This window comes from Dendropsophus ebraccatus, chromosome 9 (genome assembly GCF_027789765.1).
Source record: "Dendropsophus ebraccatus isolate aDenEbr1 chromosome 9, aDenEbr1.pat, whole genome shotgun sequence".
Lineage (NCBI taxonomy): Eukaryota > Metazoa > Chordata > Amphibia > Anura > Hylidae > Dendropsophus > Dendropsophus ebraccatus.
Window position 1 is genome coordinate 64,240,724 of NC_091462.1, and position 13,096 is coordinate 64,253,819.

The 13,096-nt window shown below is 43.9% G+C and overlaps 1 protein-coding gene across 1 annotated transcript in view; it reads right to left on the bottom strand.

Moving 5' to 3' along the window:
* Positions 1–870: 870 nt before the first annotated feature.
* SLC29A4 (solute carrier family 29 member 4) overlaps positions 871–13,096 on the bottom strand; it is a 122,033-nt gene continuing 109,807 nt past the window's right edge. The window contains exon 11 of the mRNA XM_069985334.1: positions 871–2,139. Coding sequence (XP_069841435.1) covers positions 1,997–2,139 — 143 coding nt within the window. The 3' untranslated portion in view covers positions 871–1,996. The remainder of the gene's footprint in view (positions 2,140–13,096) is intronic.

Below are 13,096 nucleotides of genomic sequence, written 5' to 3' on the forward strand. Positions count from 1 at the left end.
TGTGAGCACAATGAGGCTTACTTTTTTTTCCCCCTTTAATTTTTTTTTTACACTGGAAACTGCCATATAAGCTCTGATAAATTACCTTCTATGGGGAGATGTATCAGACTGGTGTAAAGTAGAAGTGGCTCAGTTGCACCTAGCAACCAATCAAATCCCACCTTTAATTTTCCAAGGAATCTGTTAAGAATGAAAAATGGGATCTTATTGGTTGCTAGAAACAGAGCTAATTCTTCTCTACACCACTTTGACAAATCTCCCCCTATGTGCTTAACTAAGCTTAATGAAGATAAATGGCATAAATAGCTTTACTGCTTTCATTCTTTTTTATATTTTTTATATTTCTTTTTTAAACATATTTTTGATACAAATAATACTATAGTCACTTTTTGGTCTGCTTTCTATTTCAACCATATACATTCTTAATAAAGTATATCACAGTGCACACAGTAATGTTATGAATGTCTTATTTGAGCAGGAAGTTATGCAAAGGTAAGGGCACAATTCACATTTCCCTGTGTTACACCTACAGGGGAGAAGTTATAGAGTCTGCCGAGGTAGCAACCACATCCATCCTGGCCCAGGTGCACAGGGTGACCTAGAGGCCCCTATGCCACAAAAGAAGAAAATGTACTGTTGTGATATATGTGGTAGATGCGAGTACATCATACAAATTTTGCTGTTGTTTCCATGTCATGAATGTCTTATATATGCCAATCTCACTTTTTTGACCTGCACATATTTCTTGACAAGGCCAGATAATGTTCCTAGAGGTGAAATGCACATCTGTCAGACATTTATGGCATATCCTCTGGATGGGAATACCAACTTAACTGGTACCTATTACTATGCGCCTCTCCAGTTTGCGTGGAGATGCAGGTCATGCTGTGTCATTGGGTGTATCAATGCAACGTCTCACATCTCAGCGAGATTTGTGCACAAGTCTTATTCTAATTAATATGGCTCATGCACAAGCCATTGTCTTCTTACCACCATGGCCTTCTTCTCTCATCTGCATTGGGCATGTCCCTGCTCTCAGCTGCCGTCCTCTCCATCGCGACCTGAGCCCTTCGGTCCTAGCAGCATGAAGAAACATGTGTCCCTGTCCTCTCTCATCCAATCATGCAGTATAAATCTGGCCACTAGAAGGGGGCACCTGCACCCTTTCCAGATTTAAAGGCACAGGGCCTTAATTATCCCCACCTCTTCCTGTGGCTTGAAGGGGGCTTCTACCACATATTCCCTGCCTAAACGTTGAGGTCCTATGGACCTGGGAAGGTGTTAATGTGCTAGTATACTGCAAAAGCATACCTATTATTCCACATGTGTACACTTTGCCTGGTGTTCCTGTACCTGCAGTTCTGGTTTCAGTGTTCCCATACCTGTTGTGGTGTTCCTGTTCCTGCTATCTGGTCTTGCACTCCTAGTTGGTTCCTGTCCTGAGTGTGAACTTTACCTGACCCGTGTTCATACGAGCTACCTGTTCCTGCACCATGTGAGCTGCACCTGTGTCTTTATCTCCAGCACCAGTCACCTGCATCTGGTGTATTCTTCTTTAACTACATATTTGCCTGTACTGACTGTATGGCAATTTGTGTGGTTAGCACCCTTGCCATCTGGTCTGCCTGGACCAGCTGTCACATGTTCCATTTAAGTCAAAAGGTAGTGTCCGGGCGTTTCCTCTGGGAAAGTATCTCCACCATCTGGAGTATCTTGTGAAGAACAGAGGATATGCAACCTGATCCCCTGCATGAGATGCGTCTTTATACTGAACTGTGGAGAGACACATAATGATAGGTATCCTGAAAGTGAATGTCACCATAAACTTTGTTTTCTTTTTTTCCACCCATAATCTACACAATTATGATTTTGCTATAAAAAAAAAGTATAATGGTTCTAAAATAGAGATCTGAAAGTAATAATTATAACATGATTAACCTGTATAGTAAAAGAAAAAATAATAAAAAATGCTAGGTCATAAACTTCAAAGTAATGTTTAAATCTCTGGTGGCAAGGAACTGTTGTATATATCTGGATGGAAGCAAATATTCTGAGATGTACTAGCCAGGTTGTAGGCAAAGTAAGCAACAGCTGAACCAAGTGTAAGTCCTGTCATATATGATACAGTCATTGTGTTTCCTGCAGAAAAAAAAAAAAGTATAAATTAGGTCATTTTAATATGTCCACAAAAATATAAATGATTACAAAATATCCAACATAATTTTTTAAGTTCTTAATATGAAAAATATTGCTATATGATGGGCTAGTAATCCTACATTGTGTAACCTTGAAAGCTAAAGTGAGTCTGCCAGTCCTCCTCATATGGCAGCATCCTAGGGCCCTAATACATGAGTCTCAACAAACCAAGACTTGACCATCATGGGAAGAGGACTGCATAAGCGATTGCTCACATGGCCCACTGCTTCCATCAGGGCCGCTTCTGCCATGAGGCGGAATGAGTATTCCACCTCAGGCGGCAGATTCTGAGCCCCTGCAGGGGGCGGCAAGATCTTTACCGCTGTCATTTTAGTTAAGTTTAACTTAGCTAAAATGACAGCAGCAGTCGCGGCCCCACCACACATCTTGCCACCCGCACTCCCCGGCATCCCCACATACCGCCAGTTTCCCTGTCCGACGTCACCTGGCAGCCTTGTCCCTGGTTGGTTGCGTGTGCCACAGCCATCTGGCGCAGCGCTACGCAGCTCTGGTCACAAGGAAGCTGGAGTGTTGCCATGCACTCTGGTAAGTTCACAGGGGTGCAGGCTGCCCCCCAGCGAGCGAGCTTGCGGAGCGAGGCGGGGTGGTGGTGGTTGCAGTGCGGCACCCGGGGGGGGGGTTTGCAGTGCGGCACAGGGGGGCGGCTGTAGCCCAGGTTTGCCTCAGGCGGCAAAAAGCCTGGAAACGGCTCTGGCTTCCATCATTTATTGCTTACATAGTAAAAAATTTTAATCAGGTAATTGGGCTCTCAAAGAGGGGAGGAATCCTAGGATATACAGTTTCCTATGCTTGATTTAGTATTTTTATGTAAAATTCTATTTAAGTGCTGTTAGGAGTCAACAAAATCTTGAGGGTCCTGTTGCACCATGAAACTAACACAGTGATTGACAAGTCTCACAATATACAACCTATAAGGCTATGTGAAAACACAGTATTTTTCAGACGTAAAATATATTTCAGTTGACCTTGCCTCATCAACTTGGATGGGCTTAACCCTTTAAGGACAGAGCAAATTTCGATTTTTGCGTTTTCGGTTTTTCCTCCTTGTGCATAAAAGGCCATAGCACTTGCATTTTTCCACCTAGGAACCCACATGAGCCCTTATTTCTTGCGTCACTAATTGTACTTTGCAATGACAGGCTGAATTTTTGCATAAAGTACACTGCGAAACCAGAAAAAAATTCAAGTGTGGTGAAATTGAAAAAAAAAAAGCATTTTGTTTATTTGGGGGAAACGTGTTTTTACGCCATTCGCCCTGGGGTAAAACTGACTTGTTATATATGTTCCTCAAGTCGTTACGATTAAAATATGTAACATGTATAACTTATATTGTATCTGATGGCCTGTAAAAAATTTAAACCATTGTCAACAAATATACGTCACTTAAAATCGCTCCAATCCCAGGCTTATAGCGCTTTTATCCTTTGGTCTATGGGGCTGTGTCAGGTGTCATTTTCTGCGTCATGATATGTTCTTTCTATCGGTACCTTGATTGCGCATATACGAGTTTTTGATCGCTTTTTATTACAATTTTTCTGGATTTGATGCGACCAAAAATGCGCAATTTTGCACTTTGGGATTTTTTTGCGCTGACGCCGTTTACCGTGCGAGATCAGGAATGTGATTAGTTAATAGTTCGGGCGATTACGCATGCGGCGATAGCAAACATGTTTATTTATTTATTTATTTACTTTTATTTATAACCTGGGAAAAGGGGGGTGATTCAGACTTTTATTAGGGAAGGGGGCTTTTTACTAATAATGACACTTTTTTTTTACTTTAACACTTATACTAGAAGCCCCCCTAGGGGACTTCTAGTATAAGTGCTTTGATCTCTCATTGAGATCTCTGCAGCATAGATATGCTGCAGAGATCCATGAGATAGGCACTCGTTTACTTCCGGCTGCTGCAGCCGAAGTAAATGAGTGCTGAGCCGGGGACGGCGCCATCTTGGAGCGGTCCCCGGCCGGCTTCATTTACGGAGATCGCTCCTCCGGGATAACATCCCGGAGGAGCGATCTCCCCACTAGACACCAGGGATGATGCTGCGTCCGGTAATCGGATGCAGCTGTCATGTTTGACAGCTGCATCTGATTACTGTATTAGCGGCCCCGCTCTGAACTCCCTTACCGGCATCAGGGCGTAAATTTACGCCCGATGTCGTTAAGGGGTTAATGCCTTTGCCAACTATTTTAATTCATGCACAATATACAGTTATGGCTTCACACATCTCTTGGTCCATACTTTACCAGTCAGTTATAGTATTTAAGGACTTGCTTATTAGTATCACCACAAATTTCTTGGGAATTTTAAGGGGGCTAACAACTGCAGTCCCAGGGGGTTGGGACTGTGACTCGGCTGACCAAAGAAGTAGGTGCATTCCATCTCTAATACAACTTTTAACAGTGTGTGCATTCTTACAATACACACACACAGGGGAACATGTATCATCCTGCGTATTTTTTTTTTCGGCGTAAAGAGCCGATTTGAGAACATTTTATTCGCAAAACGCCCGATTTGCAGATAAAATATTCGGGGGGCGGAACAGGGGCGTGGACTCATAGTCCGCGCGATTTATCGTTTTTTTTTAAAAAATACGCTGAAAACCTACTCCAGTCCTCAGCTGGCGTAGGCTTTGGCCATGCGCACCGGCTCACACAGGATTTATGTAGAGGCAGTCTGCCTCTACATAAATCTTCGTAGCGCCGGAGATGCAGTGGCATTTTTAAGTCCGGCACAGAAAACGCCGGACTTAAAAAAGGTCCCCCACAGTCTTCAGCTCCCTGTCCCATCATAAAAGAACCATAGAAGATTGTCGACAGAAAAAGACCACCTGGTCCTGCCTGCCCTTAATTTACAGACTAGATGTTGGGACAGCCTAAGACTTCAGCTTACCAGCTCAGGCAAACCAATATGACAGCATTGTGCTGTCTGCACAAGGAGGTTACGGGAAGGATTTAAAGTACTAGAACACAAAGGGAGCATTTACTAACCTTGCGGCTGTTGTGTACACGATGGAGAAGGCGCAGTTTTGCCCCTTTTCCCTGGTGTACATCTGCTGTATCCCCCGCATGCCAAATTTACCATGATTTACGCCAGGTGTAAATCATGACAGAAATCTACAAGAGCAGGTGTAGATTTCTGTGCCTGCTGTACGGCAGGCTCAGGTCATACTAAAGTGACCAAGAGGTATGTGCCTCCGAGGTTAGTGGATTCGGTGGGGCAATTTGGGGCCCGGGACTAATTTATCTAATTCTTTTATTTTTTAAAAACAAAGGGCCCTAACTACCATGTGGGACACAAGGGGGTATAACTACAATATGTGGGCAAAAGGTTGCTTAATTACAGTATGGGCACACATAGGGAGACCTAAGTAATGTGTGGCACATAAAGAGGCTCTAACAATAATAAGTGATACAGGATTTTTTTGTTTTAATGTTTCTATGCTCTGTTTAATCACTCTACAATGCTCCAGTGCGAGTAATGTTTTTAGTTGTTGTGAGACTTACTAGTAGAGATGAGCGAACCTCAAGCACACTCGGGTTCCTCAGAACCCAAACTCTCAGCATTTGATTACCAGTGGTTGAAGAGGTTGGATAGGCTGCATCCTATGGCTCTATGTATGTTTTCCAGGCAGCATTAGCGCTGCATCCAACTCCCTCAGTCACTGGTAGTCAAATTGCGAGAGTTTGGGTTCGAATGACCCCGAGCGTGCTTAACCTCGTAACGACGCATGACGGGTATACCCGTCATGCGGCCGTTAAGAGTAAACAGAGAGGGCTCCCGGCGTGAGCCCTGTCTGCAGCGCGCGGTCCCCGGTTGCTAAGTGCAGCCAGGGAACGCATGTATTAGCCGGCGCGGCCGATCGCCGCGGCCGGCTAATTAACCATTCAAATGCCGCTCTCAAAGCTGACAGCTGCATTTGAATAGTGAATGTGGCCCCTCTCCCTGGTGTCTAGTGGGGGATCTCCCCCCCCCCCCCCCGCGATGCGATCACGGCGGGGAGATCCGTTGTACTGAGCCGGCCGGGGCTCAGCGTCGCTCCGACGCTGTTCCCGGCTCGGCAATCTATTTAGATGGGCTGCAGCAGACCATTATAATAGAGCCATGATCTGATGGATCATTGCTCTATTGTATACACAGGATTGATCTCAATGGGAGATCAGTTCTGTGTATATAGAAGTCCCCCAGGGGGCTTCATATTACTGTAAGTGAAAGTAAAAAAAAGTTTTTATTAATAAAAAATCCCCTCCCCTAATAAAAGTCTGAATCACCCCCCTTTTCCCATTTTACAAATAAAAATAAATAAATAAACAAACATGTTTGGTATCGCCGCGTGCGTAATCGCCCGAACTATTAATTAATCACATTCCTGATCTCGCACGGTAAATGGCGTAAGCGCAAAAAAATCCCAAAGTGCAAAATTGCGCATTTTCGGTCGCATCAAATCCAGAAAAATTGTAATAAAAAGCGATCAAAAGTCGCATATGCGCAATCAAGGTACCGATAGAAAGTAAACATCATGGCGCAAAAAATGACACCTCACTCAGCCCCATAGGACAAAGGATAAAAGTGTTATAAGACTGGGAATAGAGCGATTTTAACCCCTTAAGGACAGAGCCTGAAATGGCCTTAATGACAGAGACAAATTTTATGAATATGACCAGTGTCACTTTATTCATTAATAACTTCGGGATGCTTTTACCTATCCGGCTGATTCTGAGATTGTTGTTTTCTCGTGACATATTGTACTTTACATTTCTGGTAAATTGGAGTCGATACTCATAACGAATCTTTATGAAAAAAACCCAAATAATGTGAAAAAAATGTGAAACTGCATTTTTCCAACTTTGAAACTTTTTGCATATACAGAAAGTGGTTATACCACATAAATTATATATTAAATAGCATTAGCAACATGTCTACTTTATGTTGGCGGCATTTATTAAACGATCTTTCATTTTTTTAGACAATAGGAAGCTTAAAACATTAGCAGCAAATTTCCAAATTTTCAGTAAAATTTCAAAATCAGATATTTTTAGGGACCTGTTCAGGTTTAAAGTGTATTTGAGGGGCCTGTATGTTAGAAAGCCCCACAAAGCACCCCATTTCAGAAACTGCAGCCCCCACACTCTGCAAAAGCATATCCAGAAAGTGTTTTAACCCTTTAGGGGAGTCACAGAAATAAAGGCCAAGTGTGTAAGAAATTTGAAAATTTTTATTTTCTGTGCAGAGATTTTATTGTAATCCAATATTTTTCATAATTATAAACCTATTACCAGAGAAATGCACCCCAATAATTTTTGCCCCTTTTCTGCAGTTTATAGAAATACCCCATATGTGTCCCTATTGCGCTATTTGACGCAACCACAAGCCTCAGATATAATGGAGCGCCTAGTGAATTTCAATGCCTCCGTTATATTTGGTCATTTTTGACTGTACCACTTCAGGTTGGCAGAGGCTCTGGGGTGCCAAAACCTGAAAAAGACCCCTAAAGGGACACCATTTAGAAAACTACACCCCTCAAGGAATGTAACAAGGGGTGCGGTGAGCATTTGGACCCCACAGGTGCTTCATAGATTTTCCGAACAATATGGCGTGAAAAAAGAAAAATTTATTTTTTACACTAAAACGTTGTTCTAGCCTTCAATTTTTCATGTTCTTAAAGGGATAAGAGGAAAAAAAAGACACAAAATGTGTAGCGCAGTTTCTCCCGAGTACGGAAATACCCCACATGTGGCGATAAAGTGCCAAGGGGGCGCAGGACGAGCCTCCAAAGGGAAGGAGCGCCAATTGGCTTTTGGAAGCTGAATTTCACTGGAAAGGATTTCAAGGGCCATGTCGCATTTACAGAGCCCTCGTGCTGCCAAGACACTGGAAACCCCCCACGAGTGACCCCATTCTGGAAACTACACCCTTCAAGGAATCTAACAAGGGGCACAGTGAGCATATGGACCCCACTGGTGACGGGCACAAATGTGGAACAATGTGACGTAAAAGTAAAACATTTCATTTTTTCACTTTCATGGCACAAATGTGCCCGTCATCAAGGGGTCCATATCCTCACTGCACCCCTTGTTAGATTCCTTTAGGGGTGCAGTTTCCAGAATGGGGTCACTTGTGGGGGTTTCCAGTGTTTTGGCAGCACAAGGGCTCTGTAAATGCGACATGGCGTTCATCATCCATTCTAGCCAAATCCAACCTCCAAAATCCAAATGGCGCTCCTTCCCTTCGGAGGCTTGCCCTGCTTTATGTCCACATGTGGGGTATTTACGGACTCGGGGGAAATTGCTCTACACATTTTGTGTGTTTTTTTTTTTCTCTTTTAACCCCTTGTGAAAATGATAAATTCAAGGTTAAACCAACATTATAGTGTAAAAAATGTAATATTTCATTTTCACGCCACATTGTTCCACATTTGTGCCCGTCACCAGTGGGGTTCATATGCTCACTACACCCCTTGTTACATTCCTTGAGGAGTGTAGTTTCCATAATGGGGTCACTTGTGGGGGGTTTCAACTGTCTTGGCAACACAGAGGCCTTTTGAATGCAACATGGCCCCTCGAAATCCATTCCATCCAAATCCAGCCTTCAAAAACCAAATGGCGCTCCTTCCCTTTGGAGGCTTACCCTGCACCCGCATGGCGCTTTATGTCCACATGTGGGGTATTTCCGTACTCAGGGGAAATTGCTCTACACATTTATTATTTTTTTTTTTTTATCTTTTAGCCCCTTGTGAAAATGAAAAAATCATGACAAGATTAATGATTTAGAGTAAAAATTTTACAAAAATTACACTAAATGTTGGTCTAGCCTTGATTTTTTCCATTTCCACAAGGGGTTAAAAAAGAAAATGAACACAAAACGTGTAGGGTAGTTTCCCCTGAGTACGAAAATACCCCACATGTGGGCATAATGTGCCATATGGGCACAGGGCAAGCCACCAAAGGGACAGAGCGCCATTTAGAGGCTGGAATGGAGGATGGAGGCCATGTCGCAATTACAAAGCTCCTGTGCTGCCAGGTCAGTAGAAACCCCCGACAAGTGACCCCATTCTGGAAACTATACCCCATAAGGAATCTAACAAGGGGTGCAGTGAGGATATGGACCCCACTGGTGACAGTCACTTACGTAGAACATGTGCCGAGAAAATAAAAAATACCATTTTTTTTTTTCATTTTCACGTCCCAAATGTGGCCGTCACCAGGGGGCCATATCCCCGCTGCCCCCCTTGTTAGATTCCTTATGGGGTGTAGTTTCCAGAATGGGGTCACTTGTGGGGGGTTTCTACTGTCCTGGCCGCACAGAGGCTTTGTAATTGCATCATGGCATCCTCTAATGGGAATGGCGGCCATACCTACTTAGCGGGGGAAAAAGGGACAATTCTAATTTATTTGGGGGTATTAGGCCAACTATTGGTTTATAAGGTTGGAAATGACAGGTGTCCATCAAATTCTATCTGTGTTGATCCAGAGGAAGGCAAAAAACCCTCGTGAGGCAGACGACAGTAGCTTTATCACAGGGGAAAAATTCCTTCCCGACTCCATAATGGCAATCAGACTAATCCCTGGATCAACGTGACCCCTGAAATAGGAATAAGGGACAGAATTTAGATAATGTAGAACTCCAATGACGTGTGGTACGCCTTGAAGCGATCCAGTATGCAGAGGCCGGGGGGATCGGGACAGGTGGCACACTGGAAAATGGTGTCCTTCCTGATCCCCCTGTTACGCCACACTCTGCACTTCTTCTGGGGTCTCACTTTCTCCAGTGTGGGGGACGTCACCTGGAAAATGTTGTCCTGGTGCGATACAGGGTCCTTCATATCCAGAAGCGCTGGGTCCGCTATATGGCTACTAATTATTAGGGCTTTATTACTGCTTCTGATATTTTCGGATTGTGCCGCAAGCTACAGTAGCTCGGGCAGTGACGGACCGGAAGAGGGGGGGTGCTGGTATAAAAGTTATCCCCGTACAGGTGGTAACCTTTATCCAGCAGTGGGAAGATCAGTTCCCGGACGATCTTCCCACTTGTTCCAAGGATGGGGGGGGGGGGAGGGGGCATCTGGGGGCTGCATTCGGGTGTCCCTTCCTACATACACTCTAAGGGTATGTGCACACTGCGGAATCGCGACAGATAATCCTTTGTGCATTCTGCAGTTGGCACCCGCCGGCTGACTGATGCAGGCGCACGTCTCCATCCGTGTCATAGACTCCATTCTATGCACGGGCGGATTCCGCTCTCCGTCCAACGTATTCATTCTTTGGATGGACGACGGAATCCGCCCGTGCATAGAATGGAGTCTATGACACGGATGGAGACATGCGCCCGCATCAGTCCGCCGGCGGGTGCCAGCTGCGGAATGCACAAAGGGTTATCCTTCGCCATTCCGCAGTGTGCACGTACCCTAAATCTGTAAGTGTACCCTGAGGTACGCTCACAGAGTTTGTAGAATTTCACATCATACCGTGATCTCTTATTGGGACAGTACTGGCGGAAAAGACGTGTCTGGGGGGCAGCGTACGCTACGCTACCCCCAGACACGTCACCGGATGATGAGGAGGATGAGGATGAATGGAGGAAAGAAGGATCCCCCCCATTCATCCTCACTGGCTGTTTCGGTGTCGGAGGCAATAATAACGTATGCGTCTGACGCCGAAAACACCCTGGGGGCCATCTTTATATGGGGATTGGTATATGGGGTATGTAGTGGTGTAGTGTCAAACTTTATTCAATGTAGTGTGGTGTAATGTAGTGTTTTTACGTGTTTTTTTTTTTTTACAGTAAGTATAAAAAAAACCTAGGCCAACAAAGGAGTTGCTGATAAATGCCGCACTTATGTGCGGCACTTATCAGCAGACCGTGGCAGTAGAATATAGAAAAAAAACACCCTACGCCAAAAAGGAGGAGTTGCTGATTCGCAGCGCACTTTCGTGCGATGCTGATCAACACTCAGCGGCGATAGGGTGCGGAAAATAGAAAAAAAAAAAAATTTGGGAAAAAAAAAAAACTTTTTTTACATTCTGAACATCCCTGTAGCTGCTAAGTGTATTACACATATTAGCCGCTAGAGGGCAGCAGAGCGCAAATTCCGGAAAATGATGAGGCTGGAGCCGAAAGAAGACGACTGGGACCGCCGGAAAGACCCGAAGACCGAACGGAATGACGGAGGACGCCGTGAACCCGGAAGACGCCGATCAGGACCCCGGGACAGGTGAGTAATGTACAAATACCTGCTCTGGACCCCTCAGCTACCTAGCTGAGGGGTCCAGGGCAGGTATTTTTTATTTTGTGGGACTCTGATCGCCGTGCCACCGGCCCGATCGCCGTGAACGGCCGGTGGCACGGTGACCACCATTACTTTTTACAGTAATGGCGGTCAGTGCCGTCCACGGACAGCACCAACCGCCATTTTTTTCCGGGTCATCGATGACCCGGAAAGGTTCCGATCGCCGCTATTGGCTGATCTGAATTGATCAGCCTATAGCGGCGATCGTAAGCACGGGGGGTGTTGACCACCCCCCGTGCCGAGAAGCTATGATGGCCTGCTATGATTTATAGCAGGCCATCTTCCCCGATCGCTGTGTGCGAACACGCAGCGATCGGGGTAACATCGGGCGTAAATTTACGCCCTGATGCGCTAAGTACCAGGGCGCGAGGGCGTAAGTTTACGCCCGATGTCGTTAAGGGGTTAAGGAACGTATATTTGTTAACAATGGTTTTAATTTTTTACAGGCCATCAGATACAATAAAAGTTATACATGTTATATATTGTTTTAATCGTAATGACTTGAGGAACATATATAACAACTAAGTTTTTCCATAGGACACACAGCGTAAAAATGAAGCCCCCCCCAATGAAAAATAATTGCGTTTTTTTTTTCAATTTCACTGCGCATATAATTTTTTTTCTGGTTTCGCAGCATATTTTATTACAATTAAGTACAATTAGTGATGCAAAAAATAAGGGCTCATGTGGGTCTGTAGGTGTAAAATGCAAGTGCTATGGCCTTTTAAGCACATGGAGGAAATAACGAAAACGCAAAAACGAAAGTTAGCACAGTCCTTAATCCTTTGAGGACCAGGCCCAAAATGACCCAGTGGACCACGCAAATTTTGATCTTAGTGTTTCCGTTTTTCCCTCCTCCCCTTCTAAGAGCTCTAGCATTTTTCAGTTTTTTATCTACAAGGCCATGTAATGGCTTATTTGTTACAGGAATAGTTGTACTTTGTAATGGCGTCATTCATTTTACCATAACATGTATGATGGAATTCCAAATATATTATTTATGAAGATATAAATTGGTGAAATCGCAAAAAAGAATGCAATATGGTAACGTTTGGGGGGTTCCTGTGTCTACGTAATGCACTATATGGTAAAAGCGACATGATACTATTATTCTATAGGTCAGCCCGAACACAACCATATGCAGGTTTACACAGATTCTCTAATGTTATATATTTTTTTTAAATGAAATCCTTTTTTTTGGCAATTAAATATAAATAAAATGGGACTATTGTGACGCTTATAACGGTTTTATTTTTTCACCTACGGGGCTGTATGGGGTGTCATTTTTTTCCGCCATTATCTCTAGTTTTTATTAATACCAGATTTGTGAAGATCGGACATTTTGATCACTTTTTATAAAAAAATTTTTTTATATATAATGTAACATAAAATCGGTAATCCGCGCACTTTTTTCCCTCTTTTCGTGTACGCCGTTTACCGTTCGCAATGACACTTGTTATATTTTAATAGATCAGACAATTACGCACGCTACGGTATATTATATGTTTATTTGTTTATTTATTTTTATATGTTTTATTTATATAATGGGAAAGGGGGGTGATTTCAACTTTTATTGGGGGAGGGGTTTTG